This window comes from Anomaloglossus baeobatrachus, chromosome 10 (genome assembly GCF_048569485.1).
Source record: "Anomaloglossus baeobatrachus isolate aAnoBae1 chromosome 10, aAnoBae1.hap1, whole genome shotgun sequence".
NCBI lineage: Eukaryota > Metazoa > Chordata > Amphibia > Anura > Aromobatidae > Anomaloglossus > Anomaloglossus baeobatrachus.
The window spans coordinates 15,994,585-16,010,407 of record NC_134362.1 but is presented as its reverse complement, the minus strand read 5'-3'; the positions used below and the strand labels follow the sequence as shown (position 1 = coordinate 16,010,407).

Below are 15,823 nucleotides of genomic sequence, written 5' to 3'. Positions count from 1 at the left end.
CCAAAGTTGCCTTTGACGATCAAAACGCTATAAATACGCGTGCGTATTTACCGCATTTTAAGCGCTTTTTACATGCTTTTCCATTGCTTAAAGTCAGATGCGTTTTGATTACAAAAACACTACTAAATAAAGTTTTAACATACAAACACTATGAAAAAAGGGAAAAAAAAGAAAACAAATATAATTAATTAAATCATAACGAAAAAAGTTATATTTAATATAATTATAGCGGTTTTATACTATTTATGGCTAAAATATCAATAAATTAATATTTTTCATTAATTTAATTGTCGGACTGTGTGTGTGTAAAGGGACATAACATTCCATTATTTTTTAGTCCAAAACGCATGTTTTCTGCAGCTAAAAAGCAGGTAAACGCTGGAATTTTGATGTTTGTTGCTTTTTGCGACTTCTCATTGACTTCAATGTTAGCAAAACGCAGCCCAATCAGCAAAAACAATTGACATGCTGCTTCTTTAAACGCTGAGTTTTTGCCCAGAATTATGCAAATTAAACGCAACGTTTTGAACCGCAAAGTGCGGACTAGAAATCCCCTTTTCCCATAAACTTTGCTGGAAGATCAAAACGTATGCCTTTTGCCATGAAAACGCTGCAGTTCAAAACGCAGCTGAAAAGCACCTGAAACGCAGGTGGAAACGCAAAGTGCGGACACAGCCTTATTCTCATTTAACATTGTGTTTATCTACTGTACATCTGGTATATACACCGCTTCTTGCGCCCTGAAACCTGATCTTGTAATATATCTCGTTACATGCAGTGTCCTCCATTAAAAAGGCTTGATCCTTTATTACATACAGTGTCCTCCCTTATCATATAAACTTCCATTATTGCATAGTATCCTATCTTTTATTTCATAGAATGTTCTTCATTATTTTATTTAGCGCCATCCCATGTTACATAAAACATCCTCCTTTATTATATATAGTGCCATGATTTATTACATAGTGTCCTACCTTATCATGTATAGCAACTTCCATTATTACATAGTATCCTCTTTTATTATGTATAACACTATGTTTTATTTCAGAATGTTCTTCCTTATTTTTTAGCGCCATCCCATGTTACATAGAACATCCTCCTTTATTATATATAGTACCTTGCTTTATTACATATAGTGTCCTGCCTTATTATGTATAGTGCCATCCTTTATTACATCCAGAGCCCTTACTTATTTATAGCAACATGCTTCAACACATACACTGTCCTCTCTTATTATGTAGAGCACCATCTATTATTATATGTAATATCCTCACTTATTATTTATAGCAACATCCCATATTATAACCCGTGTCGTCCCTTATTAAGATTAGTGCCTTTCCTTTTTCCATACAGTAGACAACAATATGGATAGACACTTGTGACATATTGCTTGCTTCAGTGATAGTGATCCATACTTGCAGTTAAATAGCATACAGTGTCCTCCACTACATAGCTTCATTATTTATTACATACAGTGTCCTCCACTACATAGCTTCATTATTTATTACATACAGTGTCCTCCCTTATCATGTATAGCAACTTTTACAGTGTCCTACCTTATCATGTATAGCAAGTTAGTAACTTCCATTATTACATAGTATCCTCTTTTATTATATATGACACTATCTTTTATTTCATAGAGTGTTCTTCCTTATTTTTTTAGCGCCATCCCATGTTACATAGAACATCCTCCTTTATTATATATAGTGCCATGGTTTATAACATATAGTGTCCTGCCTTATTATGTATAGTTCCATCCTTTATTACATCCAAAGTGCTCCCTTATTTATAGCACCATGCTTCAATGCATACAGTGTCCTCCCTTATTATGTATAGTTCCATCCTTTATTACATACAATGTCCTCCCTTATCAAGTATAACAACTTCCATTATTACATAGTATCCTATTTTATTATGTATAACACTGTTTTATTTCAGTGTTCTTCCTTATTTTTTAGCGCCATCCCATGTTACATAAAACATCTTCCTTTATTATATATAGTGCCATGTTTTATTACCTATAGTGTCATGCCTTATGTCACGAACCACCGGGGGGGTCACTCAGAAATCCCCCGCGCTGGCTACCAGTACGTCACAATCGGGGGGTAACAAGTGGGGGTCACCCCTCCTTTATACCTCCCGACCGACAGACAGAGCACGTGACGCGCTCTCTAGCGCCCCTCTTATAGTCAGGCCAATTATGGAATTGCCCGACAATAAGCAAGGAGGCCGCTATACTACTTATGCCGATTATTGAAGGGTCCCCGGTGAGAGTAGGGTATATATTCCCCCGACCTCCGCGGGCGGAATATATAAAACCTCCCCGAATCTCACTGGCCTCCCCACAATAATCCTTGGCACAACTCGCTGCCACCAACCGCTTCACGGTAACTATTAGCCGAACACACAGTCGTGGGATTCAAGATCGAGATAACAGAACAGCCCAAGATTAATTATATAATTTAATCAGCCTAAAGCACACTAGAAACTACAATATATACAATAGGGAATCTACAGAATATACATATGTCAGAGTACAGTTACAAGCAAAGCATGGGTTACAAACAGGCATACACAGTTCCAGCAGTTACCTTGTGCGTCTGGCCACAGGGGGGCGCTGTAGGCCAGGTTTCTAGGATCCTTCCCACAGATGTTTCCTACACGTGACCCCCAGCGAAAGAACGCTGGAAAATGGCCGAAGTAGGGTTATCAACCTGGGCAAATCCAGGTCCCCTCCTACCTTCGTGACCTCAGAGGGAGCACTGCTCCACCCCTGGCTTGAGTTATGGACAATATCCCAACATGGAATATGGGCCATAACTTTGCCTGGGAGCGTCGTAGGCGGACGCCAACGCTCTCATTGTGACAGCTATGAATTTAGCTACAGAACGAGAGGACTCATGACTTGCCTACTAGTTCCCCATTGGCTGATATCACGCCTGGGGTATTTCCCCAGGTCCTGCTCCCATAAAAAGGGTGTGCCAGCATCGTCCGCATGCGGAGACACCATTTTTATGGTTGCCATATTTATCGGAAATATGGCTTGCGAGATATGAACCATTTTTTACTGGAGTCGTTCTGTCTGGATACTTCCATAGCCTTGCTAATTAGATAGCAGCCCCTACTACAGGGTCACGGCAGGGAGTCATCCTGTGTCCATTGTTCCCACATCACCTAATCTCCATATCACAGGAGATGGCCATGGGATGTGACACCTTCACAGATGCTGGACATCTGAGAACAAGAAGGGAGGGGGCACTGCCATGGAGTGATGAGAGCGATTATGACTGGAAGTCATAATTCATCTTCATATCCCAGGGTTTGCCTCACACCTCCCCCCTTTTGAGGGCGCTAGGGGGCAGCACACTCCGGTGTTCCCCCGTGCGCCCGTCCGCGACCTCTCCTTGTCGGGACAGCCCGTCTGCGTTACCGTGGTCCCGGCCCCTTTTGTGGCGAATGGTGAAGTTGTATTGCTGGAGCGCAAGGCTCCATCGCAACAATCGCCCATTCGTCCCAGAGACGGTGTGCAACCAGCTGAGGGGATTGTGGTCCGTCTCCACGATGAAGTGGCGCCCGTATAGATAGGGTTGCAGACGCTGCAGGGCCCACACTATGGCCAGGCACTCCTTTTCCATCGTGGAATAGGCCACTTCCCGTGGTAACAGCTTCCTGCTCAGGTACAAGACTGGGTGCTCTTGGCTCGCAGAGTCCACCTGGCTGAGCACCGCACCGAGGCCGAAGTCACTGGCGTCGGTCTGTACTACAAACGGCCGCGTGAAGTCGGCTGCCTGTAGCACGGGCGGGCTGGACAGGGCGTCCTTTAGGGCCCGGAAGGCTGTCTCGCAGTCCATTGTCCAATCGACTGCAGAGGGCAGCTTCTTCTTGGTGAGGTCCGTCAAGGGCTTTGCCAGGCTACTATAGCATGGAACAAACCTCCTATAGTACCCAGCGGTCCCCAAGAAGGACATCACCTGCTTCTTGGTCCTGGGGGTGGGCCAGGATGCGATGGCTTCCACTTTCTCAGGCTCGGGCTTCAGTGTTCTCCCGCCTACCCGGTGACCGAGGTACTGGACCTCGCTCATGGCCAGCTGACACTTTCCCGGCTTGATGGTCAAACCTGCCTGCTGGATCCGCCTGAGCACCTGTGCTAGATGCTCTAGGTGATCTTCCCAGGTGGGACTGAAGACGGCAATGTCATCCAGGTACGCGGCCGCGTACCCTTCAAGTCCCTTGAGCAGGGTGTTGACCATCCGCTGGAAAGTGGCAGGGGCATTCCTCATCCCGAATGGCATCACCGTGGACTCGTACAGTCCAAATGGGGTAATAAAGGCAGAGCGTTCCCTGGCCTTGCGAGTCAGGGGGATCTGCCAATATCCCTGGCTCAGATCCATGATGGTCAGGTACTGAGCCCCGGCCAACTGATCGAGCAGGTCATCGATGCGTGGCATTGGGTACGCATCGGCGACCGTGACAGCATTGAGCCCCCTGTAGTCCACGCAGAACCGAGTGGTTCGGTCCTTCTTAGGGACGAGGACTACAGGCGAGGCCCAAGCGCTGTTGGATGCCTGGATCACCCCCAGCTTCAGCATCTCGTCAATCTCCTGGCGCATGTGTTGCTGCACCTCCAGGGAGACCCGATATGCTGAACGCCGGATCGGGGGATGATCCCCAGTGTCCACGTGATGGACAGCCAAGTTAGTCCTTCCGGGCTGGTTGGTAAACAACCCCCGGAAGGGGTGTAGGGTGGCCCACAGCTGGGACCGTTGGTCCTCCAAGAGCGGGTGGCCAACCTCCACATCCTCAATGGATCCGCCTGCCCTAACCTGGGCTAGCATATCCAAGAGGGTTTCCGCTTCTCCCTCCTCGGGCAGGTTGCACACGGGGAGCGCACATGCCTCCCGCTCATGATGTGCCTTCATCATGTTCACATGGAAGGGCTTCCGCCTTCCACGGGCAGGGTCCAGGGTGACCAGGTACGTCACAGGGTTGAGCTGCTGGTACACGAGGTATGGGCCTTCCCAGGCTGCCTGAAGCTTGTCCTGTGGTACGGGGACCAGTACCCACACCTTTTGACCCACTTGGTAGGTCCTCTCACAAGCGTTCTGGTCGTACCAACGCTTCTGATCGGCCTGGGCTTGAGCCATATTGTCGTGTACCAGTTGCGTCAAGGCCTGCATTTTGTCCCGGAAGCGCATGACATACTCGATAACCGACACTCCAGGGGTGGCCAAATCCCCTTCCCAAGCCTCTTTCACCAGAGCCAGGGGGCCCCGCACACGTCGCCCGTACAGGAGCTCAAACGGTGAGAATCCTGTTGAGGCCTGTGGAACCTCCCGGTAAGCAAATAACAGGTGTGGGAGATACCGCTCCCAGTCACGCCCATGGGAGTCGACCAACATCTTAAGCATCTGCTTTAAGGTGCCATTAAACCGCTCGCACAGGCCATTAGTCTGTGGATGGTACGGGCTGGCCACCAGATGTCGCACCTGGACTTGCTTACAGAGGGCCTCCATCAGCTGGGACATGAATTGGGTCCCCCGGTCAGTGAGCATTTCCTGGGGAAAACCCACTCGGGAGAAAATCTCCAGCAATGCGGTGGCCACCTTGTCAGCCCGAATGGACGACAAGGCCACTGCTTCTGGGTACCGGGTGGCATAGTCCACTACCGTCAGTATGAAGCGTTTCCCGGAGCTGCTGGGGATGGCCAGCGGGCCGACCAGATCCACAGCCACCCTCCTGAAAGGCTCATCGATGATTGGCAGAGATACTAGTGGGGCTTTGGGGTGTGGCCCCGCCTTCCCCACTCTCTGACAGGTTTCACACGAACGGCAGTAGGCAGCCACATCGGCCCCCATTTTTGGCCAGTAGAAATGCTGGTTTAACCTGGCCTTGGTCTTAGCGATCCCTAGGTGTCCGGCCATCGGAATCTCATGTGCGATCCGCAACAACTCCGTCCGGAACGGATAGGGTACCACCAACTGTCGGTCCCTGGGCCACGCCTCCGGTGAACCCTGCTGGACCGTGGCCCGGTACAGCCGTCCTTGGTCCCAGACCACTCGCTCCGGGTCCGAGTCCGAGGGAGGCTGTGCCGCCTGCTCCTTAAGAGCTTTCAGGCTGTCGTCAGCTTCTAACGCTGCCTGAAACCCCTGACTAGATGTGGCCAGAATCGACGAGACTGTCACATCTTCGGTCAGTACCCCGGGACCTGTGTCCTGGCCTCCACCTGACTCGGCTGCCACTTGGTCAGAAGGGGAAGAGCTATCGGACCTCCGGGAGGCCCCTTGGCTTCCAGCACTCCCACTGCGGGTGACAGCGGCCACAGCCGCTGCGACCGTGGGTCGTGCCTGCTCCTCCTCCGTTCCTGACCAAGTCGCCGGTTCAGGCAGACCGACCTGGCTTCCTGACACCCCGGTTGTGGGGGAACCATGCACCGAGATCTTACCTGGGAGCACTTCCGCTCCTGGACCGGCCCCAATCTCACCTGCCTGTTCCCCTCCTGCAGCAACAGAACCCCGCTGTGAAATCTCTGGGGACCCCACATTTGCTGTGGTAGCCCCCACCCCACACACTGGTCCTCCCCCTGCAGCACCCTGCTCTCTGCTTATCCCTGCAGAGGGCAGCAGATCCCAGCTCACAGGCTGATTACTTGTAGAGGCATTGTCACACCTTTCTCTGACCCCCTCCCCTGTCACAGCTGCAGCTGTGTGTGTGTCTATGGTGTCTGTGCAAGCAGAAATATCAGAGTTCACTCCCCCCTCTCTCACATCATTCATAGATAACACATTAACATTGTCAGGAGTCATGTCCGTACTGGCTGAAGGTTCAGCCCTTGGTGGGGGCCCAAACTGGGAGGTTATCTGCCCCAAATCTGTCCCAAGTAGCACGTTTGCGGGGATCCGATCAGTTACCCCCACCTCCCTCACCCCTCGCCCTGCGCCCCAGTCCACATAAATGTCAGCAACAGGCAGCGCCGGGTCAATGCCTCCAATCCCGGAGACAGCGAGGGTTTTTCCCGGGATCAAGTCTTGGGGGGACACCATGTCAGGCCGCACCAGAGTCACCTCCGAGGCGCTGTCTCGCAGTCCTATGGTCACAGACCGGCCGACGGTGACAGGTTGGAAGCTGTCCAGGGACCTACCACCACCCCCACCCACACAATACACCTTGGGCGGCCCTTGGGACGGGGACGGAGCCGGGGCCTTGGGACGCTGAGGGCACATGGCCTTGAAGTGTCCAGGTAAGTTGCACTGGTGGCACCGTCTTGGTTCTGCCACGGGCCTGGAGAGGGGAGTTGAGGGGGACACCCCCTGCAGTCTAGGGGCAGGTGGGGCAGTCGCAGAGTTCATCTTACCCCCTCTCCAGGTGCTGCTGGTGGCTGCTCTCCTGGCCTCAGGAGCCCGATTGTTGGTGTAGTCATCGGCCAGGGCAGCTGTAGCCGTGGACCCCTTTGGCTTCTGGTCTCGGATGAACTGGCGGAGATCCTCAGGGCAGTTCCACAAGAGTTGCTCCGTGATGAACAAGTCCAGGATCTCCGGTCCGGTGGAAAGCTGCAGGCCTTGGGTCCAGTGGTCGGCAGCTCGGGCAAGTGCCCGCCGGTGGTCAGCCCAGGAGTCCTTTGGTCCCTTTTGCAGGGTCCGGAACTTCTTGCGGTAGGACTCCGGAGTGAGGTTGTACTGTTGGATCAGGGCCCGCTTGATGGTGTCGTAGCCCTGATCTGCCTCAGCAGGCAAGTCCCCAAGGATATCCAGGGCCTTACCCCTTAGACGGGGGGTCAGGTATTTGGCCCACTGATCCTTGTCCAGATGGTGCTGCAAGCAAGTCCGTTCAAAAGCAGTCAGGAAAGAGTCCAAGTCTCCATCCTTCTCCAGCACTGGGAAGTCCTCAACACGGACCTTTGGAAGTTTGGTGTCTTGAAGGTCACGTGTGGCTGATGAGGGCTGGAGCTGAGCTAGCTGCAGCTGGTGGTCACGGTCTGCCTGTTGCCGTCGCTCTTCACGTGCTGCTTGCCGCTCCGCAGCCTCACGCGCTGCTTGCCGCTCCGCAGCCTCAGCGTCACGCGCCGCCTGCCGCTCTGCCCTGCGCTCTGCCAGGAGTTCCTTGTAGCCCTCCTGGTCTCCAGCCTGGAGAAGGGCCATAGCCATTTGAAGAAGGCTATCCGAGCCTCCCAGGCTCGGTGGAATGGCACGTGGTGATCTGCGGCCCGCTGCGGAGCCTGGTGATTCACTGTCCATTGCAGAGCGGAGGGCTGGCATCTGGCTCGTTGAGGACCCTTGGGCGAGCTCCTCCTCATTTTGTCCAGCAGTGCCAGGTTGTGCGATGTCCTCTGCAGAGCTGTTCTCTGGCGTCGGGCTCTTGGAGGGCTCGTGGACAACCTCCTCATCGTCTCTGGCCTGAGCATCGGCCATTCCTTTGGCTTTGCTCCTGGTGCTCTCAGCCATTCTTGCAGACTTTGGTCACTGACACAGAACTGACACCTGATGCCTCCACACACCTTACAGTATCTGCACTCTGAGACTCTAGTGTTGAGCTAGTCTGAAGACCCCAGCAGCCACAGCTGCTGCAGGCAGTCTTTAGTGTCTGGGAGTATGGGTCTCACACTCACACACACTATTATCTCGATCCCACCGCTATGCCACCAATATGTCACGAACCACCGGGGGGGTCACTCAGAAATCCCCCGCGCTGGCTACCAGTACGTCACAATCGGGGGGTAACAAGTGGGGGTCACCCCTCCTTTATACCTCCCGACCGACAGACAGAGCACGTGACGCGCTCTCTAGCGCCCCTCTTATAGTCAGGCCAATTATGGAATTGCCCGACAATAAGCAAGGAGGCCGCTATACTACTTATGCCGATTATTGAAGGGTCCCCGGTGAGAGTAGGGTATATATTCCCCCGACCTCCGCGGGCGGAATATATAAAACCTCCCCGAATCTCACTGGCCTCCCCACAATAATCCTTGGCACAACTCGCTGCCACCAACCGCTTCACGGTAACTATTAGCCGAACACACAGACGTGGGATTCAAGATCGAGATAACAGAACAGCCCAAGATTAATTATATAATTTAATCAGCCTAAAGCACACTAGAAACTACAATATATACAATAGGGAATCTACAGAATATACATATGTCAGAGTACAGTTACAAGCAAAGCATGGGTTACAAACAGGCATACACAGTTCCAGCAGTTACCTTGTGCGTCTGGCCACAGGGGGGCGCTGTAGGCCAGGTTTCTAGGATCCTTCCCACAGATGTTTCCTACACGTGACCCCCAGCGAAAGAACGCTGGAAAATGGCCGAAGTAGGGTTATCAACCTGGGCAAATCCAGGTCCCCTCCTACCTTCGTGACCTCAGAGGGAGCACTGCTCCACCCCTGGCTTGAGTTATGGACAATATCCCAACATGGAATATGGGCCATAACTTTGCCTGGGAGCGTCGTAGGCGGACGCCAACGCTCTCATTGTGACAGCTATGAATTTAGCTACAGAACGAGAGGACTCATGACTTGCCTACTAGTTCCCCATTGGCTGATATCACGCCTGGGGTATTTCCCCAGGTCCTGCTCCCATAAAAAGGGTGTGCCAGCATCGTCCGCATGCGGAGACACCATTTTTATGGTTGCCATATTTATCGGAAATATGGCTTGCGAGATATGAACCATTTTTTACTGGAGTCGTTCTGTCTGGATACTTCCATAGCCTTGCTAATTAGATAGCAGCCCCTACTACAGGGTCACGGCAGGGAGTCATCCTGTGTCCATTGTTCCCACATCACCTAATCTCCATATCACAGGAGATGGCCATGGAGGTGTAAGTGGAACACTGAGAACAAGAAGGGAGGGGGCACTGCCATGGAGTGATGAGAGCGATTATGACTGGAAGTCATAATTCATCTTCATATCCCAGGGTTTGCCTCACACCTTATTATGTACAGTACCATCCTTTATTCCATCCAGAGTCCTCCCTTATTTATAGCACCATGCTTCAATACATACAGTGTCCTCCCTTATTATGTATAGCACTGTTTATGTGCTACCCTCACTTATTATTTATAGCAACATCCCTTATTATACAGTAACCCATGTCGTCCCTTATTAACACCTTTCTTTTTTCCATACAGCGGACAATAATACGGACAGTCACTTCTGCCTTATGTTGCTTGCTTCAGTGGTAGCGATTGTGGTCCATGCTTGCAGGTAAAGAGCATACAGTGTGTGCAGAGCTCTCTAAGTTTTGCTATTGAGTCTTATACTTTTTGTGCATGCCCCTGGATATTTCTAAGAATGTTTGCAATTTTTAGAAAACAAAAAACAATTGCTTGATGCCACTGGTCAGTATTAACCCCTGAAATGCTTCCTCAATAATCCTGAAATTTACATTTTTTCTTTTGGGCTCATTGCTTTGTATAGAAACTACAGATCTTCTGCTCCTTGGTGGAGATCTGTAGCTGCTGGATGACATCGGCGCCATCTTGTGGATACATCCGGTATTGCATTTCAGTAAAATCAGGCTCCTTGAATATTTACCGTACTGCTCTAAAATATAAAGGGAACACTTAAACAAGGATGTGGTATTTTAATGTTCCCTTTATGTTTTTGAGCAGTATATTATGGACCATGATATTTTTTATTTTTTGCAAAAACAAACCCAGGCTTTGTTCCTTTCTGTATTGGAATTATTTTTCCCTTAAAAATACCGGGTACCATCTCACTGGAAGTCATGGGGTCTACTGATGTCCGGTGTGCAGTCGATCCGGCGTAGTGTTGTAGAAGTTGTTCTACACAGAAGCCACAATATAATAGTATATAATACAATATAATATTATATAGATATTATAATATATTAATTATATAATTATATTAATATATATATATATATATATATATATATATATATATATATATATCACACACACACATACATACATATATAAATAATATACACAATATAATAGTCAACATCGCCAGGACAGTCAAATTCCAGGGACACGGGGACATTTCAGCTAGAATTGCTACTCACACATACAAAAATACCAGTAAAATAAAGGCAGCACTTTATAATTTATGCATTTATTAATTTTAATTTATAAAACACCAACATATCCCGCAGCAGTGTACATATAATCTATAAATCACATCACTCCTTGTCCCTTGTGGTCCTCACACTTTATTTTCTATATAATGTATAAACAACTAACACTTAGAAATATTTTATAGTGATACTCAATTAGTTGAAAACTATTGCCGAGTGTGAAAATGCTGACCCCCCAAAGGCTCATCAGTGCGGTCCCAGTCACCCCAAGAGGCCACGAGCAGCTGTTCTATACACTCATATAACAAGCCGTAGCTGCTATTACTCTCGCAGTAATGACACACTATAAAGTCTGTACACATACGCACAACTGGGCTTTTCTTCCATACGGATTACTTTGTAAATGCATTACTTATTATGTACTGATCCTGAGTTACTTCCTGTATTATACTCCAGAGCTGCATTTACTATTCTGCTGGTGTAGTCACTGTGTACGTACATTACATTACTTCTCCTGTACTGATCCTGAGATACATCCTGTATTATAATCCAGAGCTGCACTCACTATTCTTCTGGTGCAGTCACTGTGTACATATATTACATTACTTATCATGTACTGATCCTAAGTTACCTTCTGTACTATACTCCAGAGCTGCACTCACTATTCTGCTGTTGCAGTCACTGTGTACATACATTACTGATCCTGTATTATACTCCAGAGCTGCGCTCAGTATTCTGCTAGTTCAGTCACTGTGTACATACATTACATTACTGCTCCTGAGTTACCTCCTGTATTATACTCCAGAGCTGCACTCACTATTCTGCTGGTGCAGTCACTGTGTACATACATTACATTACTGATCCTGAGTTATCTTCTGTATTATCCTCCAGAGCTGCACTCACTATTCTGCTGGTTGCTTATAGAAATATCTGTTCTGTGTACCTATTACTCTCTATTCTCCACTGAGCTCTAATCTGAGTGGAGATTCCGCTTCTTGACCCTGAGGAGTGATGTCTGCAGCTCTGTAATGTAATGAATCAGTGACTCCACCTTTTATCTAACTGTAAAATGATTTTTTGGTTGCTCTGGGATTTCCTGCATGAGGCTGCATATGCTGTCATTTTAGAGACTTTTTGTGTTGGTGCTTATTTTAGACTTTTAAAATACACAGGAAAAATAGTTTTTCATGATTTTGTGTATAATAGGAGAATGATCAGAAATCATAGAAATCACATGACCAGAAAGAAAATCCCCAAATGAGCACCAATGAGCACTCTGCTGAATGTACCACAGCTTTATTAAAGTAATCACTCCCCATGTTCCATGTTTAGATCCAACGTTTTATGACGATTTAGGTCGTAATACGGTATATGGGAGATTTCTGACTCGATAAATGATTTATTCCAGTGTTATTGCTCATAGCCACCACTAGAGGGAGCCGAGTACATGGATTTACACAGATAGTTTAGAACTGTGCGGATTTGTATGCAGAGAGCTCCCCCTAGTGACAACTGCTGGTGGTGGAAAAACATAATCTTGTCATTTGTTTCTTCACGATACATCATCAAACTTGTTAGAAGTTGGAAATTGTCACAACCTTTATGATGTCCCATGACTGAGGTTAATGGCATCCGTTAATATCTCTGCTACGAGCCTCAATTTGCAGTCTTCTAAGGCTTCTACCAGGGCTGATACAGTGGCGCTACCTTTCTTGATTCTTCTCCACTCCAAAAGGCACTGCATCAGCTGTTCCCGCAGATTGTTCTGGTTTGCATATATAACTTGGTTTATTACCGTCTCGGAAAGCCCAAGTTTCCGGATCAGCCTCCTCCACTCCTTCGAGACGTTATCACATATGATGTCAAAGGCTTCGTCAAGCTGGTCTGTGCATAAAAAAAGGAAAATGCAGTCTATAAATGTATGAACATACTGCATAGATCGATAAATAGATTGGATGGATGGAATAATAGATAAATATGAGATACAGGGGTATGCAAAACTTTGGGCACCCCTGGTGAAAATTACTGGTATTGTGAACAGTTAAGGAAGTTGAAGATGAAATGATCTCTCAAATGCGTAATGTTAAAGATGACACATTTCCTGTGTATTTTAGGGGAAAAAAAAGTTTTACATTTTTAAATGAATAAAAAAGGAATATAGTGTGATGCAAAGGTTTAGGCACCCTGCATGGTTGGTACATAGTAGCACCCCCTTTGGGAAGTATCACAGCTTCTAAACGCTTTTTGTAGCAGCCAAGAGTCTTTCAATTTTTGTTTGACGGATTTTCCTCAATTCTTCTTTGGAGACATCTTCCAGTTCTGTGAGATTCCTGGCTCATCTTGTAATCACTGCTCTTCCTTGGAGATGTCTTCCAGTTCTGTGAGATTCCTGGCTCGTCTTGTAATCACTGCTCTTCCTTGGAGATGTCTTCCAGTTCTGTGAGATTCCTGGCTCATCTTGTAATCACTGCTCTTCCTTGGAGACATCTTCCAGTTCTGTGAGATTCCTGGCTCATCTTGTAATCACTGCTCTTCCTTGGAGACGTCTTCCATTTCTGTGAGATTTCTGGCTCGTCTTGCATGCACTGCTTTTCCTTGTAGATGTCTTCCAGTTCTGTGAGATTAGAGGCTCGTCTTGCATGCACTGCTCTTGCTTGGAGACATCTTCCAGTTCTGTGAGATTCCTGGCTCATCTTGCATGCTCTGCTCTTCCTTGGAGACATCTTCCAGTTCTGTGAGATTCCTGGCTCATCTTGCATGCACTGCTCTTCCTTGGAGACATCTTCCAGTTCTGTGAGATTCCTGGCTCATCTTGCATGCACTGCTCTTCCTTGGAGACATCTTCCAGTTCTGTGAGATTCCTAGCTCATCTTGCATGCACTGCTCTTTTGAGGTCCAGCCACAGATTTTCAATTATGTTCAGAACAGGGGAGTATGAGGAAACTGTAAAACCTTCAGCTTATGACTTTTGAGGTCGTCTATTGTGGCTTTTGACATGTGTTTAGGATCATTATCAAATTTCTAGAAGACGTCTCCAAGGAAGAGAAGTGGGTGCAAGATGATCCAGGAATCTCACGGAACTGGAAGATGTCTCCAAGGAAGAGCAGTGCATGCAAGATGTTCCAGGAATCTCACAGAACTGGAAGATGTCTCCAAGGAAGAGCAGTGCATGCAAGACGAGCCAGGAATCTCACGGAACTGGAAGATGTCTCCAAGGAAGAGCAGTGCATGCAAGACGAGCCAGGAATCTCACAGAACTGGAAGACGTCTCCAAGGAAGAGCAGTGCATGTGAGACAAGCCAGGAATCTCACAGAACTGGAAGACGTCTCCAAGGAAGAGCAGTGCATGCAAGACGAGCCAGGAATCTCACAGAACTGGAAGACGTCTCCAAGGAAGAGCAGTGCATGCGAGACAAGCCAGGAATCTCACAGAACTGGAAGACGTCTCCAAGGAAGAGCAGTGCATGCAAGACGAGTCAGGAATCTCACAGAACTGGAAGACGTCTCCAAGGAAGAGCAGTGCATGCGAGACAAGCCAGGAATCTCACAGAACTGGAAGACGTCTCCAAGGAAGAGCAGTGCATGCAAGACGAGCCAGGAATCTCACAGAACTGGAAGACGTCTCCAAGGAAGAGCAGTGCATGCAATGTCCACTCCGAAAAACAGAGCTCACAATTTGCAGCGGTATCGTCAAATGTTTTATGTCAGATGTGTTTTATGGGATTTATTCAGAGGGTGTAAGGCAGCAGTAAATGGCTTCTATGTGCCAGTGTGGTCAGCCATTTTATTTCTTGACTATCTATCCATTATCTATCTATCTACCAGCTACATCTCTACCAAACTTAGCCAACTCCAAGACGCCCTCCAAGACAACTCCTTCTGGGAAATATGGAACCACATGGACACAAAGAGCAAGAAAAAGAATGACACCCATATCCAAAATGGCAACATCTGGCTCCAGTACTTCAGAGACCTCTACAAAGACATCCCAAAAGAAGGACTAAGCCAAGAGCAGGAAAACATAACATCAAAACTAAAGGCAATGGAAGAGAAAATCAAAAACTTCCAAAACCCACTGGACACACCAATTACATTACAGGAAGTTGCAGAGAAAATCACTTCCATAAAGTGTAAAAAATCTAGTGGTCTGGATGGAATCCCCCCAGAGATGTTGAAGTACAGCCCACCAGAAATTCAAGCTGCAATGGTTAAACTGTTCAACATTGTGCTGAGTGCTGGTTACTTCCCTCGTACCTGGAACCAAGGACTCATTACACCGATCCACAAGAGTGGGGACAGGTATGACCCTGCCAACTACAGAGGCATATGTGTCAGCAGTAACTTGGGAAAACTGTTCAACAGCATCCTAAACAAAAGGATCATCAGTTTCCTTACCGAGCACAATGTCTTGAGCAAAAGCCAAGCAGGGTTCGTGCCAAACCACCGCACCACGGACCACATCTACACCCTGCACAGTCTCATTCAGAGCCACGTCCACAATACAAAGCATGGGAAGATATACGCCTGCTTTGTAGACTTTAAAAAGGCCTTTGACTCAGTGTGGCACCCGGGCTTGTTCTTAAAAATGCTGGAAAGCGGAATAGGAGGAAAGACCTATGATGTCATCAAAAGCTCCTACACCGAGAACCTCTGCAGCGTGAGTGTGAACGGTAGAAGAACGGCTTATTTCCAGCAGAGCCGAGGAGTCAGACAGGGCTGCAGCCTAAGTCCAACGCTCTTCAATATTTACATCAATGAGCTGGCTACTGCTCTAGAATCTTCACCTGC

The 15,823-nt window shown here is 48.0% G+C and overlaps 1 protein-coding gene across 1 annotated transcript in view; it reads right to left on the bottom strand.

The window, feature by feature from the left end:
• Positions 1 to 11,063: 11,063 nt before the first annotated feature.
• The window catches only part of FADD (Fas associated via death domain), a 16,275-nt gene continuing 11,515 nt past the window's right edge, over positions 11,064 to 15,823 (bottom strand). The window contains exon 2 of the mRNA XM_075326742.1: positions 11,064 to 12,919. Coding sequence (XP_075182857.1) covers positions 12,636 to 12,919 — 284 coding nt within the window. The 3' untranslated portion in view covers positions 11,064 to 12,635. The remainder of the gene's footprint in view (positions 12,920 to 15,823) is intronic.